At 42.0% G+C, this 20569-nt stretch overlaps 1 protein-coding gene across 20 annotated transcripts in view; it reads left to right on the top strand.

Annotated features, from left to right (window-relative positions):
- RIMBP2 (RIMS binding protein 2) overlaps positions 1-20569 on the top strand; it is an 883237-nt gene that overhangs the window by 264960 nt on the left and 597708 nt on the right. For all 20 annotated transcript variants that reach the window (XM_073628097.1, XM_073628121.1, XM_073628271.1 and 17 more), the window contains one exon: positions 9525-9704. In XM_073628097.1, the coding sequence (XP_073484198.1) occupies positions 9525-9704 (180 nt within the window). The remainder of the gene's footprint in view (positions 1-9524; positions 9705-20569) is intronic.

Raw genomic sequence — 20569 nt, 5'->3', positions numbered from 1 at the left:
GTTTGGTGGCTATTTCAGCACCTCACCAGTATGTCTGAATCCAGTGTCACTGCATTGCATTCGAAGAGTAGAGAGCAGTCTGAACTGTAAAGTGGGGGGGCATGATGGGAACTGTGTCATGCTCTGTATTCTGGAGGTGATATTACGGAGCTAATCTGCTGTAGCAATATTATGAATACTATCCTAAGGAAGAGCTCTTGCCTGCAAGCAATTTAAAAACTTTGCCCCTGCAAAGCCAAATATCACTGGCAGGGAAGGGGTTAACACCAGGGGGCGATCAAGATGTTAATTATGTGCTAGGGAGGTGTTTCTAATTGTGGGGGGAGTGGACTGACTGGGAGTACACAGAGATCGCTGTTCCTGATCACTAGGAACAGGCTATCTCACTGTACTCTGCTTTCAGAAGGGAGATCTGCTTTGTTTACATTGGCAGATCCCCGTTCTGCCTCTTTGAGGAGCGATCGCGGATGGCCGGCGGACATCACAGTGGCCGGACCCGCACATCGGCTCCCCTGCTGTGCAGCGCATGCGCATCCACGGTGTCTCGTGCACGAAACGACGTACAGGTATGTCGTTTCGCGCAGTAGGGCTGCCCTGCATATATATGCGGTGGGCGGTCCTTAAGTGGTAAAAGTGGTTAAGTGGTAAAAGTCTTTACAGGTTATCAGTCTAGAGTTACAGTTTAGAGTTACTGGTGCTGGAATTACTGCTCTCACTCTGACGTTCGCGTGGTGTGACCTAACTGCTTGTTCATATTTGCATGGGGGAACGGGGGCGCTTAAAAAAAAAAAATTATTTATTGAATTTTTTATTTACTTTTTTTTTTTTACATTGTATCTTTAATTTTTTTTTATTTAATTTTATTGAAATCACAAGGGATGAACAACATCCCTTGTAATAGATTATCCCTTGTAATAGAGTGATAGGTCCTCTCTATTAGGCCCCATATCTCTCCTCTGGCCTCCTGATCACCTGATCAAGAGCAGTTTATTCTGATGCCGGCTTGTAAACATCAAACTGAAACCGGAATTGACAAAATCCTCCAGTTTCTAACATCACAGAGGGAAGGCAAGACCATATCTTGTCAAATTTACTTGAACAACCACATGCCTCGTAGTCAACTTGTGTTTCGGAGGATCAGTTGATTTCCATTGAATGACTATGACTTTTTTGCATAAAAAAAGCAGCAGGCATTTTGTGCAAATTTCTAAAGACTTTTCTGTCCAAGCCATTCCAGTGTGCATTTCTACCACTTACATAGTCCATGGCAGCTTTGAACCTCTCTGTTTTAAAACATTTTTAAAAATGCTTTTTGAGCATATCACTTCCTGTATCATCATGTGACCATCCAGGAAAACGCCATATCCCATCATGCACCGCCTTACTGCAGTGTTTACCTCTCTGGACCACACCTCCCTCATCACTACACCACCTTTTGTTTTATTCCCTACTTAATGTGGTTATACGTTGTACAATCTGAATCTACCACCAGCACACCTCCCAACATTTTGAGATGGGAATGAGGGACACCTACTTGCAAATATATGTAGGCATAGGACACACACCCTGACACACCCCCTTTAAAGGAGAATTAACCCAAGAAAAGGTTAATTAAATCCACAAGGACTTTTTTTGCCACTCCTATTCCTTTATATTGGCTTTTAACATTTACAAATGCAGCAATTTTGAATTTAGATGAATGGTTTAGCACTGGGAAACACGTTTTGAAAGAAAAAAAAAGTGCATTTTTTATATACAACTATATGGATCAGACCAAAATGAGGGGCAAACGAGGGGGAAAGAGGGACAGAGGGACATTGCTCCAAATCAGGGACAGTCCCTCGAAATCAGGGACAGTTGGGAGCTATGACCACCAGCTATGAAGTGCAAGGGCTTGATACAAATTAAATGAATTGTTCAGGTGGGTCCTCCTATAACATAGTTTTGATAAATCTAAAGGAAATTGTACAGAGATTGTACAATCAGATTGCACAGTATATATAGCCTGCTTTATACAAGTACATGGGATGGAATGGATGGAGAGAATCAGCTGTCATGGTTCTTGTGTAAACACACCGATTTCACTTTCACACCCTATTCACACCTCGCGTAGTGGAAGTGCATGTTTTTGCCCTGTTTTTCCTGAGACATGCATCGGGCAGCCCATTGATTTCAATGGTTACCCTACATGCGGCAAAGTAACTCATCGGACATTTGGTGCAGTTTTTCATGCAGCAAAATGTGTACTTGCTTCAATGTTTGGACTGCCATTAAACATTAATGGCACCGAAAGTGTGATTAGTTCATTTTAGGTGTATAAGGTGGCCATACACTATACAATCTGATTGTACAGTTTCTTTACCGTCTCCTTTAGGTATACCAAAACTATATAATAGGACACACACATATATCCAATCACTCTGTATACAAGCAGGCAGACCCTTGCACTACATAGTTGATGGTAGTTCTAAAGGAGATTGTACAATCAGATTGTATAGTGTATGGCGAGTATTACAGACTTCCAGGGACAGTCTTCTCCTGTTTTTATTACTACATCTCTGCTCCACATAGGCTGTAATGTGATCCCCGAGCTCCTGCACACTTTGCCAAATGAACGATTTTTGTAAGAAGGTAAGGTACAAAACGATTGATCAGTAGAGGAAGACACTGGTTGAATGTTCAGGGAAAAATGGAGCTCATGGAGAACAGCGCTCACTGACAATGTCTGCATTGAAAGAGCCTGTAAATACAGAGGTGGCCAGGAGCAATCTCCTGGAGGGGGGGGGGGGGGGGTTGCAGGTGAAGGGTGTGTGTTATCGAGGTGAGCTGGTGAAGTACTTCCTTGTAATGGTTTTCATGTCCTAAGGACGAATATCAGGAATTCATGAAGGAGTTTTCTACAGGAGGAACTGGAGGCTAAAGTAAGGCCTGCCCTAGAATATAGTGACACTTTTTTGTTTTCTGCAACAGAGGTACAATAATGGTATATTGGTACATAGGAAAGCTGGAATTTAAGAAAACGAAAAGGTAAACTTAACCTTTAAAGTGATATTAAAGTTTTTATTTTTTTAAATAACAAGCATGTTATAATTTCCTGCTCTGTGCAGTGGTGTTGCACAGAGCAGCCTGGATCCTCCTCTTTTCGGGTCCTTCGCTGGTGCTCCGTCCTTCGCTGGTGCTCCCGACCCCCCTCTCTCCTGCCAAGTACCCCCAACCAAGCAGCCAATGGCTCCTGCTCCTGCCTCAGCCAATGAGGACTGAGAACCCCCAGAGAGCTGAGACTCTTGTGCACATCGCTGAATCGAGATGGGTCTGAGATAAGTATTGGGGGGCTGAGGGGGCTGCATGCAGAATGCATGAAGGTAACAAACTCTCTCCTCCCGCTCATCTCTCTAATTTATAGATTACACTTACCTGACATTAAAGCAAAGGCTAAAATCAGGAGATTATAATTTGAAAGGTAAATGTTCATCAGTGGTATATACTGTACCTATTGGAGCGGGGTATGTTGGAGAGCCTGCTTTAAGCATTTCCTTTGTCAATCACCTGTATGAATGTCAGCAACACTGATGGCATAATCTACATGCAAATGTTACAGTATATATAGTATATATATATATATATATATATATATATATAACTAAAATGTAAGCAATAAAGAAACTAATTTTGCAACTCTGATTTAGTCATTTACAATCAGGAAAGCAATGATTATATAGAAAATGAAACAGAATAAGGGGGTTTGCTTTTATCACTATGAATTTTTAAAAATACGATTGATTTCACTTTGTCTGGGCAAATACAACTGAAATCCATATAAACTGAATCTGCTAGTTTTAGCGTGTGTATTTTCATGTAGTATTGATTCCTGATTCTGTCTACTCCCTGTAAAATATCATGATTGTTATTCCTTAGATGAGTTGCTTTCAGCAAGTGCCATAATTGTCATTCCAGCTGAGTTCAATTCATATCCACCTTCTCCTCCCATAGCTCTCTCTAGCAGGCTGTGTGATCACTACAGTACCTACAGAGACTTGTATGAATTTAAAGGATTCATTTAAGAGTGCAGTGCACATAGCTGCAATTAAAACAGGATTTATATAGCCCCAGCACTTTGTGCAGTACTTTACAAAATAAAGGGTGATAGTACAGTTACAAAACAATTCAAGAGGGTTAAAAAGTCCTGCTTGTGAGAGTTCACCACAAAAAGTGAGAGGTAAGTGATACAAAATAAATTATTGTGAATAAATGAGTTGCTGGAGAAAGTCAAATTTTAGTTTTTAGGTTCAATTGGCATAGGCTTCCTTTTAAGAGATACATTTTCAGGGATCACCTAAAGGCAGACAGAGTTGGTGATACCTGAAGTAGTAGGGCGTTTCAAATGTTTGGAGAGGCTCTGGAGAAGTCCTGGAGGAGAGCATTAGAGGAGGTGACTAGGGAGCTAAAGATCAGGAGGAGTGAAGAGGACAGTTTGGGAGGAGTGAAGAGGACAGTCTGGGTGCTATTTTGAGATGAGGTTGCTGATGTAGCTTGGGCAAGGTTGTGGATGGCTTTGTATGTTTGTATTTTTAAATTTTATTAACCACTTGGCGTCCGTGCTATAGCCAAATGACAGCCACAGAGCGGACCTGAATTTCCAGGAGGCCATCATATGACGGCCTCCCCTTTACATGCTTCCTGCGTGCCCCCTGCAGGGCGCGTGGCGCGCGTTGTGCACACCGAGTCACTGAGACTCGGGTGATCACAGATCCGAGTAAGGGGCCGAGCCTGGCCCCTTACCATGTGATCAGCTGTCAGCCAATGACAGCTGATCATGTGATGTAAACAAAAGCTTGGTAATAGTTTTTTTTTTTCTCCTCACGGTGATAGCGTGAGGAAAAAAAAAGCCGATCACCGGCTTATGTGCAAGGGACATCGGTCCCAAAGAGGAAGGAGGCACATCTGCCTCATCTGTGCCCACAATTACCGCCTGCCAGTGCCACCCGCCAGTGCCACCTACCAGTGCCCACAGTACCCACCAGTGCCACCTATCAATGCCCATGAGTGCCACCTATCAATGCCCACAAGTGCCACCTATCAATGCCCACCAGTGGTGCCAATCAGTGCCTCATCATTGCTACCCAGCAGTGCTGCCTATCAGTGTAACCCATCAGTGCCCATCACTGCCACCCATCAGTGCCCATCACTGCCACCTATTAGTGCCACTTCTCAGTGCCCACCAGTGCCACCTATCAATGCCCTTCAGTGCCACCCATCAGTGTCACCTCTCAGTGCACACCAGTGCCACCTATCAGTGCCTGCCTATCAGTGCCGCCTTATCTGTGCCCATCAATGCAGCCCATCGGTGCCCATCAGTGCAGACTCATCAGAGTACTTCAATGAAGGAGAAAAATGATCTGTTTGCAAAATTTTAAAATAAAATATAAAAATATATACTTTTTTGTTTTTTAAAAAAGAAAAAAGAAAAACCACAGAGGTGATCAAATACCACCAAAAGAAAGCTCTATTTCTGGGAAAAAAGTGATAAAAATTTCATTTGGTTACAGTGTTGTATGACGGCGCAATTGTCATTCAAAGTGCATCAGTGCTGAAAGCTGAAAATTGGTCTGGGCAGGAGGAGGGTTTAAGTGCCCAGTAAGCAAGAGGTTAATTGAAAAAGTGGAAGTTAGTGGAGGAATTGACAGAGGGGACAGGCAGACATTGAACGGTTGGTAAAGTGGATGAGTCTGGCAGCAACATTCATGTTAGACTGAACGGTGGATAGCCTGTGTAGAGGCAGGCAAACAAGGAGGGGGTTGCAGTAGCCAGTGTTTCTCAACCTTCTTTCAGGCAAGGCACCCTTTAAAATTATGGACAGTCTTGAGGCACCCCATTCTAAAATGTAAAAAACTATTATAATAGTTTTACATAATGCAGTAACATCCACACATGTAGGACACCCAACTTTAGAAGTGAATTTTTCTTCCAAAGCAAATACACTTTTGTACACTGGTACTGACTAGTATTCCAATGTTTCTCTCAATTTTTCTCCATCAGTCAGCTAATGTGAACCCAGTGCTAAGGGAAAGGGGCAGAAGACGGTCAAACAATGATGCTGTGGAGGCGACAGACATCTCCCTTATGTCTAGAAAGTCGTAATGGTGCATAATGAAAGCCTGTGGCTTTGTGTAACTAAAAGGCAGGCTTCATCCACCTGCTGGCTTGTATGCACTTTTTGATCAATTTTACGGCATTTTGCCAAGGAACCACTGAAGAAGCTTCAAGGCACCCCAGTGTGCCTGGGCACCCTGGTTGAAAAAAAGGCTTGTCCTAGCTGAGAGATCAAAATGGATTGAATTAATAGCTTTGTGGTGTCATTGGAGTAGCTTGGTGCATTATTGGTTGTGATGTGTTTACTTATAGAGCCAATCAGTTATAATGGTTTAGTATGGTTATAAAGGTCAGCCCAATATAGACATTTTAGCTTTGGATGCCAGCAGGTCTTTATATCCCTTCAAAACTTATGCAGCGTACACACGGTCGGACTTTTCGACCGGACTGGTCCGATGGACCGAGTCCAGCGGACAATCCGATCGTGTGTGGGCTTCATCGGACCTTCAGCGGACTTTTCCTGTCGAAAATCTGACAGACTTTAGATTTGGAACATGCTTCAAATCTTTACGTCATAACTCCGCCAGACCCAGAAATCAGCTCGTCTGTATGCTAGTCCGACGGACAAAAACCGATGCTAGGGCAGCTATTGGCTACTGGCTATCAACTTCCTTATTTTAGTCCGGTGTACGTCATCACGTACAAATCCGTCGGACTTTGGTGTGATCGTGTGTAGGCAAGTCCGTTCATTAAAAAGTCAGTCGGAAGTCCGTCAAAAGTCCGTTGAAAGTCTGTCGCAAAGTCTGTCAGACCAGTCTGGTTGAAAAGTCTGCCCGTGTGTACGCGACTTTAGGAGCTGTCAGGCTCATTGCTGGCTCTAAGTTTGTTCTTTGATAGAGGAGAAGACTACTGGCTGTTGTAAGATCTAAGAGATTGATATAAGAAACCAGAATAGATTTAATAGCTATAAAAAAATAAAAATAAAAAATTAGAGTGGGGTGACTTAATCTGTAAACAAACAAAATTTTGCATCCAACTAGTTAACTGCATGGGCACTGAAGTCACACAGAGTTAACATGTACAGATTATATCTTTGCTTTTAAAGGTAGTACTACAATTGGGGACAATGACAGTGTTTTCATTTTCTCTACATAGCCTTGGGGCTTGTAATAGCTTAGTCAAGTTTAATTAAGGTTGTAAAAGTTATTTTTCTGTCTATTACGGCGTAAATTGATACAAATGGTCATTGATCAGTCCAGTGATATACGGAGCAACATAAATTAATGATTATTGATTGCTAAAGATATGTACGTGTGTATGGGAGTATTTTGTAGATGTGTTTACTTATTGATGCATACATACATTGCTGAAACATGGTTGATCTGCAGGTTCACATTCAATTGATCGCAAAAAAGGACAAAACAAAAACAGCTTTCCTAAAGGAAAATCCATCATCTACTTTGGCTAGTTTATTCTAGTTTATTTACCATTATAAGTAACCAGCATATAAAATGCCTATTCAAAGCACAACTGACATTTTTTTTTTATGTTTTAAAATGTAACCATTTACCATATTTCTTCATGTTCTTATTATATGCTCCTTTACCATGGGGCCTCACTGCTGTAACAGCATGGAGAGTCCTTTTCTGCTCTGTCATTGCTCTTGATTGTCATTTTCCTTTAGTGGTATTCCTGTTCTTGATATGCATGTTTTGTCTGACAAATTCACTTAGGCTCTCATATATTATATTAGAGGTCCATAAACTCCTCAGCTCATCAACGCATTCATAGAGTTTCAGATTGTTCACTGACCTCTAAACAGTTATTATATAAAAATTGAAGGGTTATACCAAAGGTTTCATGGCATCATTACAGAGAATCTTTTTAAACAGGCACACAGGCACTGTTCCAACAAACCTATAAAGCCAAATTTGAAATACTCTTATGCATACTGACAATACTTCTTTTTAGTATCAGCAGCTGCCAATGTTGTTACAATGCTGATTTTTTGTAAATGCACAGCAATCAGTATTACTATAGTGGTATTATACTGGCTCTCCAACAGAGTCTGAGGTGAGGATGTATGCTCAGTATAGGAAGTGAACATGTACATACACTATATTACCAAAAGTATTGGAACACCTGCCTTTACACGCACATGAACTTTAATGGTATCCCAGTCTTAGTCTGTAGGGATCAATATTGAGTTGGCCCTTCCTTTACAGCTATAACAGCTTCAACTCTTCTGGGAAGGCTGTCCACAAGGTTCAGGAGTGTGTCTATGGGAATGTTTGACTATTCTTCCAGAAGCACATTGGTAAGGTCAGGCACTGATGTTGGACAAGAAGGCCTGGCTAGCAGTCTCCGCTCTAATTCATTCCAAAGGTGTTCTATCGGGTTGAGGTCAGGACTCCATGTCTTTATGGACCTTGCTGTGTGCACTGGTCCAAATCATTTGGTAAAGGGGGATTATGGTGTGGGGTTGTTTTTCGTGGGTTGGGCTTGGCCCACTTGTTCCAGTGAAGGGAACTCTTAAGGCATCAGCATACCAAAACATTTTTGACAATTTCATGCTCCTAACTTTGTGGGAACAATTTAGGACAGCGCCCCTTCCTGTTCCAACATGACTGTGCACTAGTGCAGAAAGCAAGGTCCATAAAAACATTGATGTGCATGTTTGGGGTGGAGGAACTTGACTGGCCTGCACAGAGTCCTGACCTCAACCCAATAGCACACCTTTGGGATGAATTAGAGTGGAGACTACAAGCAAGGCCTTCTCGTCCACATCAGTGCCTGACCTCACAAATGCGCTTCTGGAAGAATGGAAAAACATTCCCGTAGACACACTTCTGAACCTTGTGGACAGCCTTCCCAGAAGAGTTGAAGCTGTTATAGCTGCAAAGGGTGGGCCAACTCAGTATTGAACCCTACGGACTGAGACGCCATTAAAGTTCATGTGCGTGTAAAGGCAGGTGTCCCAATACTTTTGATACTATAGTGTATATCCTTCTCAGAGGGGTAGGATGGAAGGTTATAGGCACACAACTCAAAACAGGCTGATAGACAAGACCAGTAACAACACACAGCTGAGAGGTGCTCATACTGGTGACTGACCATCCAACCTTGGGTAACACTGTCTTACCACTAGCACCCTTACCCTCAGGGCTAGGGACTAGTATGAAGCTCTACAGAAACCTCAAAAGATTATTTGAACTCAGTTGACCACCTACTTATCCCCTTTTTTCCCCCAACCATTTTATCAACCCCTAGGAGAGTCATATTGGCCAATGGGGTAAGTATTGACCACATTGGGGACCCCTTTGTGTTATATGGATCCGCTTCTTGCCTTTGCTCTCTCCCATTTCAGTTTTTTCTGATTTGTTTCTGTCTTACCATTACTCTTTGTTAATATGTTATTTTTAAACCCATTTTAGGATAAGACAAAAGTTTCTACAGCAGTGACCAGGAAGCCCTCAACAAAAGAGACAATGCGCTCAGTCAATGGAGGGCCCGCTCACATACCTTGTCCAAGTAAAGAATCTGAAAGAGAAGTAGAGGTTCGTCTGCTGCAGATGGAATGTGATGAGCTAAGAACAAGACTTGGATGTCTAAAGGTAGGTAAAAACCTCTCTTTCTGTTGTCAAGGGCTTCTAAAGAACTAAAGATAAATTGTATTTATGATGATAAGCATCTTCTACATAACTTCTACATAACTGTCCTGCATGTCTTTCTCCTATCCTCCCTCACCCTGCATAGAAAATCTATTCTCTCCCTGCCAAAAAACTTTAAGCAACTGCATAGTTTATCATCTCTTTCAATTTTGACCCAACAAATAAAAAGAGTAGAGGGAGCTTAGAAAAAACTGATGTAGAATGGGGTCTCTTGAGGAAATGTAATTAAACAGACAGAGTAGACCCAATTCACAGCCCCATCAAGCAAACTGCTTCTATGGAATAAAAAGGCTGCAAAAGGAAATGCCATAGCATACATCAGACAAACAGGCTAATAAGGGATAAAAAAAAAGTGACAGGTCCTCTTTAAAGCTGTACTCTGAACTAAAAAAAATATATAAACTGATTGAACAATGACCTTTCTCCCAAAAGTGATATTTCATGCTTTCATAAATGCTACAATATTGAACCACCTACCATTTTTTGTTCTTGGTTTCAAGATATGATGCTTGCTGTGGTAGCAAAAAAGGGTCTTTACTGTGCTCTGACTTTTCCTTTTACTGCTGTTGCTGTTCTTGATGGACATTTTTCCCTTAAGGTCCTTGTGTATGAAAAAAAATCTGTAAGATAGTAACTCCTCAGACACAGACAGCCATGAATTAGAGAACAGTAAAAGATTGGCTGCACAGAGCCAGGATGGAACTAGCAACATCCCATACAGCATACAACTTACACACATTCATACTGGCATGCATAAAACACTCATTTTCTTAGATGTCCTCTTCCCTTGGTGCCCAAACGTGCTTATTTTGCATTAACGGTGAATCCAACCCTGGCTGGTCAGCCACCAATATTAGTGTATGTGAAAAATGTATGTATGTCTTCACACAGACCATTTATAATGGGTTGCTCTTTAGGTATGGGGAAGCCTTCATATCTCATCATGTGTCTGATTTTTGCATTCTCAGTTCAAGAAACGTTTTATTGAACAAACCCTTGCCAAGGTACTCCTATTGATGCATGTTGAGGGAAGTGGAGAAATCAGGGTGACACAATGGGGTTGATTTACTAAAACTGGAGAATGCAAAATCTGGTGCAGCTCTGCATGGTAGCCAATCCGCTTCCATTGAACAAACTGAAGTTAGAAGTGGACCATGCACAGCTGCACCAGATTTTGCACTCTCTAGTTTTGGTAAATCAACCACAATGTCTATTAAATCAAAAGGAACTTTATTTTCTACACATAAAATAACTTTAATGTGTTATAAAGCTACCCAGGCCACTTTATCAGTTATGGTTGTGTCAAGACTTTGCTGTTGATTTACTAAAGACAATTAGGTTATTCACCTTGCAGGGGAATTTTCACTTTGCAAAGGAATTTTACTTTAGTGTATTGCATTATGTGAATCTCTGCTGACTTCCATCATCTCAATCATGTGTAAGCAAAACATTTTTTTTAATATGTTCCTTGCATGTGCTTGGGTATTGTTAGCAAAGTTAATTGTCACCACATACACTAAGCAAAGTAAAAATTCCTTTGCAAAGTGAACAGCCTATTTGCCTTTAGTAAATCAACCCCTATAAATGGAACAAATCAGTGGCTTGTGAGTTAATACATTTTATTTTGACCATATATTTAAATTGCCCTGCAGCGGCAGCTGGGTTTAACTGGTTCTCCCCAAAACAGTACACCAGCCACCCACACAGTAGTCCATTCACTCTGGCTCCAATGAACAGTCTAGTGCAGGCTTCGGCAGCTCGTCGATCGTGGGCAGGTGACAGGTAGATCCCATCCCTTGGTTGCCAACCCCAGAGCCTGGAGAGGAGGGGTAGCGGGGGCAGCAGTTAGTGGAAATGATCAGCTGTATTTTCTTACCTGCAGCAGCTGAATGAATGCTTCTCCTCCTCTCCCTCTCACTGGCATTCAGCTGCTGCAGGAAGTAAAATACAGCAGATTGGTTCCACTAATCGCCACTCCTCCTCTCCAGGTTCCTCTTTCTTCTACTGCCCGGCCCCCCTGTGTGCTCCCTTGGCCCTAGCCCACTAACCCCCACGCACCGCTGGAGGCCTCCCTCCTCTCCTCCTCCCACCGGCTGCTGCGGAGGATGTTTCAGAATGGAGAGCGGGGGAAGCGGTTGATAAATATGAAATTTACTGTCCTCTTCCTTTTCTGAATGAACGCTTGTTCAGTTTGTGAAGGTACAGGAAGCCGCTCAGCACACAGTACTTCTCATTCATTTGCTGTCCAGTGCAGCTGAGGCAGCAGAGAGAGGGACTGGAGAATCTCTTTAGGAGGAAACACATACAAAATATTGGTATAATGTTCAGCGCTAAACCATTTGATGAAAAAGTTTGAAATGAAAAGGCATGCATCTGCATGCTGATACATGAAGGTGCAACCATGTGAATGGTGAGTGGATTGAAAGTTCTGGGAGATGAACCTCTAAAAATTAGTCTCTAAAAAATTCTCTAAATGGAAGCTGTAAAGGGAGCAAGGCTGCTTCAAGCACAGGCTGGGGAACCCGATCACTGTGAACAAAAGGAAAGCAAAAGGAGGAGCGAGAAGCATCAAGCTAATCCTTTAAACAGCTTAGGAATTTATTCAGTATATAAGTATAAAACAACACTAAAAACTTGCGTGAAAAATGTTGGGGCAGAGTGCTAGAGCGGATGGGAGCTTCCATGTGCAATGAGCTATATTGTAGGTTCACCTGCTGCAGCCCGCTGGGACGCCCTACGATATAGCTCCAGATTTCACAGTGACCCCATAGAGACCACGGACATCCTTGCCTTACATGCTCGTTTCTCACCGATGCTGTTCAACATTAAGGACGGAATTATCCTGCATTGCTACACAGTGGCACATACTGTGGATGTGTGAGACCCCAAGAGGGGGTGAAGGATCTGGTGAGTGCAGTCACTATAAGAGCACGAATAAGACACGCACCGAGTGTTTACCCATTGGAAAGCTCACCAGAGTCTAAACGGATCCCTTCACTGGCACCATAGCACCTATAACTTAATTGCATATATCAGTCATATGCTCACCTGTATATTCACACCAGCACTTTATATTTGCACCCTTGATTTTACTTTGTATATATTGTATATATGGTCATTGTGCATGCACATTAACGATTAAAAGTAATTATACTATTTTCATTTTTTATATCTTTATTTATCTATTTATATATAAAACAAGTTGGGTTGTTTTACACATTGCACTTTATATTTGGTCAGGCATATAACCTGACACTCATTTACACTCAGGAGTTTACATTTTTGGTTTCACTGTGTTTTGTTTTTGGTTAGAAGACACCCATTCAAACAAGAATTACCTACATCAATCCCCCCCCCCCCCCCCATCTTAATATACCTTCCTCCCATTCAAGGGAGTAGTATACACCTGAATCCATCAGGTCTGGAACGGTGCCATATCTACTTCTTTTCTTCTTTTTCTTTTTTCAACATTATACTCCACTAGTGGAAGTAATCGGTAGAGGCAGCAGTTCCATCAAATAAATATATATATAAATATATATATATATATATATATATATATATATATATATATATATATATATTATTTTTTTTTTTTTTTTTTTTTTCCTAATGTCTATAGTACGCAATCCATTGTGCGGGTATTCTTTCTTTTTCTTTATCTTGGGAGATAAAAGCAGCCTGAAATTTGGGTCGTGGGAGGTTGATTAGATTAGATTAGCAGAGTGCTTGACTTGTCAGAGCACAGCTCTGCACATTACTTCCTTCATTTGCCTGTGTGTGTGTGTGGGGGGGGTTTAGCCTTTCCTCAAATCAGATTTCTTGGCTGTATGCCAATAATCCACTCCCAGTGATAACCAGGAACAGAAAATCTGTGCACTTTCTAAAGAATATATAAAGCTTAAGACAGCACATATACATGTACAACTTATGTACAGATATTTGTTTCATCCCTGTGTATCATTTTAGGCTGTTAACTTCACTGGGTATATGTGAGGGTTTACATCCACTTTAAGGTAGGTTAAGTTTCTATTTTTACAGTGACATTTGTTTTAATATAGTTTTCTAAATTTCCTTACTATTTAGTTAGGCCTTGCTAGTTAAAGTGGTTTTAACCCTAAAAAAAAAAAAAAAAAAAAAGAAAAAAGATAGTGTTCTCTTATAACAGGTTAAACGGCACTGATTGTTCTGTCTAACCTGTCCCTCTCTAAACTGTAAAAAACCTGGTTGATCCTGCCTGTTCCTGTCTCCCTCTATTTAAACTGATCATGGTAATCATGGCTGCTGATCCCTGTTTACTGTGGTCAGTTTACATGCCTCTGTTATCCCGCTGCTCTCCTCTCTCCCTCCCTGCCTGTCAGCTCCTGTGTGTGTTTGTGTGTGCCGCCCCTCTCCTCCTGCTGCTATTAATAGTAAAGTAAAGTTAAATAAATATTACTGCCAGCCCCTCTCTTTTATGAAGCCATCCTACACTGTGTAAGTGTTATGCCCCGTACACACGGTCGGACTTTCTGACAGAAAATGTGTGATAGGACCTTGTTGTCGGAAATTCCGACCGTGTGTAGGCTCCATCACACATTTTCCATCGGATTTTCCGACACACAAAGTTTGAGAGCAGGCTATAAAATTTTACGACAACAAAATCCGTTGTCGGAATTTCCGATTGTGTGTACACAAATCCGAAGCACAAAGTGCCACGCATGCTCAGAATAAATAAAGAGATGAAAGCTATTGGCTACTGCCCCGTTTATAGTCCCGACGTACTTGTTTTACGTCACCGCGTTCAGAATGATCGGATTTTCCGACAACTTTGTGTGACCGTGTGTATGCAAGACAAGTTTGAGCCAACATCCGTCGGAAAAAATCCTAGGATTTTGTTGTCGGAATGTCCGATCAATGTCCGACCGTGTGTGCGGGGCATTAGTGTAAAACAATGCCTCTAAATACCTTATCTCCAATCTGTTCTGGCCAGTTACATGACCAAGTCTGTTCTCCTCCTTCAATCTAAAGGTTACAGTGGGAGGGGCTGAGCAGACAGCACAGCAGTCACGTGATTTCCCCAGCTGACGTCAGAGGGGATCTTGGCCCCTCCCGCTGTAGCCTTTAGATTGGGGGAGGAGAGCGGCTGGAAATCAAGTGACTGGCCAGAAAAGATCGGGAATAAGGTATTTAGAAGCATGGTTTTACACTAACACTACTTTAATTTGTTAAAAAAAAAAGGGCCCCCGATCCCGGTGATCTTTGATCACTTTCATGTTATACAGGTAGATCTCCTCATCTCAAAGTTTGCCTACCCCTGGTCTAGGGGTTTCTTTTTTGTGATTTATTGGTGATAAAACTTACAAAAAACTAACAGGAGAGGGGTTGGAATACTCCAAAACGGTTTGTACTTAGCAATTAGAGGACAGTCTTCTCCTTAAGCAACTGGGAATATGGGACAGTCTAAGGCCTCACAGTTGGGGACCATTAGGCAAGTCTCTTTGGCATCTGGTTACCCTGCACCACTGCACAGCTATTGGTACCCAGTGCAATCTCAGGAACACTGCACAGTACAGGACACTACCGAGGATGGGGAAAGACCAGTATCTGGAACCTATGAGAGCTGTCTCAATTTAAGCTACCTCTGGCACTTATATCCCAAAAACACACAGTCACTAGGAATCAATTCAGGATCATTACTCACAAGTCCCTAGGACAGCTGCCACCTTCAAGCTTCCTCTGGGCATAATCCAGTGAGTGGGACAGTCCTTTTCTAGACCAGATCCCTTTGGTGAAGTCCTGCAGTCAGTTCCATCACTTCTATGTCCCAGCTCTGCCACCAGTGAGACCTTACAGAACAGCAACCAAGTCCACAGGCTGCCTCAGGGGCAATAGTTCCTTGAGGCTGGGAACTCTCCTCCCTGGGGATAAACAATCTCTCCAGAGCTTCAGACTATTTATCAGTTTCCGCTGCCCATGTCTGGGCACACCTCAACTAGGGGTTGGCTAGGCCCTAATTAATATTCAGGCTGGTTATTTGAATTCTCCCTCCCTAAGCTCTAGAAACTTCTTCTAGAGGCAGGGAGAAGAAATCAAAACTCCCAGACTGTAAAACCCTGAACAGAGCAGACCTATCCTATGCTAAGAGGGTGCTACATCCACCCACCCCTAAAAAATAGGCCCTGTCCTGTCCTCATGGGCCAAGTAAAATGACAAAAATGCTCTTGTCTCCAAAAGCGAAGTATCCTACAATAAAGTAGAGGATTTGGAGAGGGGAGAATAAAAGTGTAACAATATGTATGTGGCATTCCACATAGTAAACGTCCCTTGGTTAACTACTTCAATGTTGTGCACTTGCACCCCCTTACTGCCCAGGCCATTTTTCAGCTTTCAGCGCTGTCACACTTTGAATGACAATTGCGCGGTCATGCTACACTGTAACCATGTGAAATTCGTATAATTTTCTTCACACGAATATAGCTTTCTTTTGGTGGTATTTAATCACTTCTGGGTTTTTTATTTTTTCCTAAAAAAAAAGACTGAAAATGGTAAAAAAAATAAAAGTTTTTCTTATGAAAATAAGGAGGAAGAAGGGGAAAAAAGGGTTGAGAACAACCCGGGGACTTTTAAGGTGCTTCAATTTCGAGGTAAGTAGAGTAGAGAAACATGTACAACTTATCCATAAAAAATCGTTTTTATTACCAATTACAATTAAAACAGATTTTATTATAACATGACACCATTTAAAAAAAAAACAATATGTGTATCTCAATATCCACACCCCGTAGTGAGCAGACAGTAGAAAAAAAAACACTTAGTTCAATACCACTCAACATGTTTCGCTCATTTGGAGCTTCCTCAGGAGTTTTGGCATAGATTGTGGTATACTCAGGCTGCCACAAATTGAAGACAAATTGTATTGGATAAAAATTGTTTTTCTAAGTAGCATCAGCAATACAGAAACATCAACTAGGTCTCTCACACCAAAGGTTCCCGTCTTATATGGCCACAGAAGGATATAGAATTTATGTATCCTTTAGTAGAATCAAAAATCTTTTGCTAGAGGTAGAAACCTCTCGCTGCAAATGTGGAAAGCAGTAATGAGTCAGTAAACTGTGGAAAAGCCGTAGCCAAAGCTTTAGGAATCATAGGTAGTATTCCATGAGGTAGATATTCAAAAAGTGCTTCTGTTAAGAAGAATCAAAAAGGCATAGTGTTTGGGAGAGATGCAACCTCTCCCTTCGGTGGAGAGCTTGTGACAAAATGGTATCATGTTATAATAAAATCTGTTTTAATTGTAATTAATAATAAAAACTATTTTTTATGGATAAGTTGTACATGTTTCTCTACTCTACTTACCTTGAAATTGAAGCACCTTAAAATACCCCGGGTTGTTCTCAACCCTTTTTTCTCCTTCTTCCTCCTTATTTTCATAAGTTATGGGATGTGGTGCTATTTGCTGATTATGTCTGCCCTTATTATCGTAAACGTTTTTCTTAGTTTCTGGCAGTAAATTTTGTAAACAAGTCATTTTTCTCCTTCACTGATGGGCGCTGATGAGGCGGCACTGATGTGCACTGATAGGCTGCACTGGTGGGCACTGATGAGGTGGCACCTATGGACACTGATTAGTTGGTACTGATGAGGAGGCACAAATATGCCGCACTTATGGGCACTGCTAGGTGGCACTGATAAGCACTGATAGGCGGAACTGGTGGGCACTGATGGTTGGCACTGGTGGGTGGCACTGATGGGCACAGGTGGCACTGGTGGGCACAGATAGGTGTCACGGATAGGCGGTACTAATGGGCATTGATGGGTAGCCTTGATGGGCAGCAGTGATAGGAATTGATGGGCAGCAGTGGTGGGCAGCAGTGATAGCCAGCACTGACTGGCATCACTAATGGGTACTGATTGCTTACACTTGTGGGCACTCACTACTGGCATTGGTGGGCACTCACTGCTGGCACTGGTGGGCACATTGCTGGCACTGTGGGCACTTTATTGTAATCAGAGCACTGATTATCAGTGCCCTGATTACATGCCTAGATGTCCTCTGTGAGGAGATGCCGCTGATCGGTTCTCCTCTCCTCACACTCTGTCAGTGTGAGGCGAGGAGAGCCGATTACCGGCATCTCTGTGTTTACATGTGACCGGCTGTAATTGGACACAGTCGATCACATGGTTAAAGAGCCATGGCCGCGGCTCTTTACAGAGATCGGGGTCGCGCCGACACTCTGCAACGGTGGGCGGGCAGCAAGTGGTTAAGGTATAATAAACTTACATTTACTTTAAAGGAGACTGTCACTAAGTCAGATTTAAAATCTTGTCATGTGACAGAACTTTTAAAACATACATAAATACAGCCTATCTAGGTAGAGCTCTACCGCTGGCTAATAATAAATGGTTAGTGCATCAATAAACAATAATATTAGTGCATTTAGAAGATTATCCGTAGAGCAAGTCTCTTGTCACTATTCACCTACAAAAGAACAGGGTTAGGTGAGCAGCATAGATATTACAATTCAGGGGATGAGCATTATCGCTGCAATAATAATAATAATAATCCTCCAACAAATCAACAGGATATAACACTCTATAAGCGTGAGATTTTGTGTTTAGAATCCATAAACTAGTATTGACATGCCACATTTTTGGCAGGAGATATTCTGTAGAAGACAATAGGAAACTGGGAGGCTAGCAGAGATAAATGCTAATACCCTAATCAATATTCCCACTACAGACTGCTGAGGCCTGAGGGTCGCACATCATATACGCAGATTAGGCACCGGGGCTATAGACTGTGCACAGTGCTGAGGTCTCCCTCATTTTATATTCCCTGTTGGTTGAATGGTGTTAGCCTATAGTGTTAAGCTATTTTCTTTATTGGTGAATGTTAATGCTCACAGTCAAATGTTCCTATGGCCATTTTTCTCTTTTAGGATTGAATGCTACATCAGTAAAAGGCAACAAAGAAACTATTTATGAAGTGATTTTTAATAAATAGACCCCATAGTGTAACACTGAATTCCAACAACACGTGTCAATAGGAGCGCCTTGGCAAGGGTTTAAGATATAAAATAAAAATCAACATAGCTAACTGCTTAAAGTAACAGGACTTGCGGCACAAAGCTTCCAACGATTCATATTGCTGACTGTCAGTATCACATTCTTATATTTAATGAAAGCCCTGCCTGTCAGTTCAGTACAAAGTTTTCCTATGTAATTAGAGTTCAGTGTTATGCAGCGTATACACACGGTCCGACTTTTCTATCGGACTGGTCCGACGTACCGAGTCCAGCGGACATCAGATCGTGTGTGGGCTTCATTGGACCTTCAGCTGACTTTTCCAGACGAAAATCTGACGGACTTTAGATTTGGAACATGCTTCAAATCTTTATGTCATAACTCCGCCGGATCCAGAAATCCGCTCGTCTGTATGCTAGTCCGACAGACAAAAACCGATGCTAGGGCAGCAATTGGCTACTGGCTATCAACTTCCTTAGTTTAGTCCAGTGTACGTCATCACGTACGAATCCGTCGGACTTTGGTGTGATCGTGTGTAGGCAAGTCCGTTCATTAAAAAGTCGGATGTCCATCAAAAGTCCGTTGAAAGTCCGTCGGAAAGTCCGCCCGTGTGTACACAGCTTTAGTGATAGTAATAAAGAAAAAAAAATATATAAATATATATATATATATATATATATATATATATATATATATATATATATATATATATATATATATATATATATATATATATATATATACACAGGGCTTTTTTTCTCGGAGAGTAGGTGCAGGAACTCCCCCGTCTGAATCACCCCTTGTCTCTGCCCCCTACCCACCTCTGACCACCGTCCCTTGATTCCACCCCCTACCCACCTACCAGTACTGCCCCTTTTAGGGAATACAGAGTCAAGTATCGTTTTGTGGTGCTAAATCATTTGTATGGAACATGATCATAAAAAGAAAAGCAGTAAAATAGATCCCTGCAGTCAGCAACAATAGAATCCCAGCAATAGATCCCCACACAACAATAGACTCCTCCAGCAACAATGGACTCCACCCCAACAACAATAGATTCCCTGCAGCAACAGTGAACTACCCACAACAAAATATCACACCCAGTAACAAAATACAGGCATACCCCACTTTTAAGTACACAATGGGGTTTATTTACTAAAGCTGGAAAGTGCAAAATCAGGCTCACTTCTGCATACAAACCAATGAGCTTCTAACCCCAGCTTGTTCAATTAAGCTTTGGTAATAAAACCTGAAAGCTCACTGGTTTCTATGCAGAAGTGAGCCTGATTTTTGCACTTTCCAGCTTTAGTAAATAAACCCCATTGTGTACTTAAAAGTGGGGTATGCCTGTATCCACCCAAGCAACATTAGACCCCCCCAGCAGCAACAACGGATCTCCCAGCAGCCAGCATCAATAGATCCTCTAGCAGCCAGTAAAAATAGACCTCTCCCTCAACAGTAGATCCCTTCCAGCAACATAAGACCCCCCAGCAACAATAGATTCCCCATCAGCAACAATAGACCCTCACACAAAATCAGATCCCCACCAGTGACAATAGATCCCCCAGCAGCCAACATCAATGGACCCTCCAGCAAACCCCACACCCCATGCTATTACATACATTCAGTGCTGGAGGTGCCAGAACTGTGTTCCCCCACGTTCCCACTGAAAAAAAGCCCTATATATACAATTTTTCCATGAAGACCACTAGTAGATGGGTGTACCTGGGTCCCACTGGTTTCCAGTTTGCTTTGTAGACATATTTCCAGCATACCTTAAAGTGGTTCTACAGGCTCAAGGT

Source organism: Aquarana catesbeiana, linkage group LG01 (assembly GCF_042186555.1).
Source record: "Aquarana catesbeiana isolate 2022-GZ linkage group LG01, ASM4218655v1, whole genome shotgun sequence".
Lineage (NCBI taxonomy): Eukaryota > Metazoa > Chordata > Amphibia > Anura > Ranidae > Aquarana > Aquarana catesbeiana.
The sequence above is the reverse complement of the archived record's forward strand: the minus strand, read 5'-3'. Positions and strand labels throughout refer to the sequence as shown.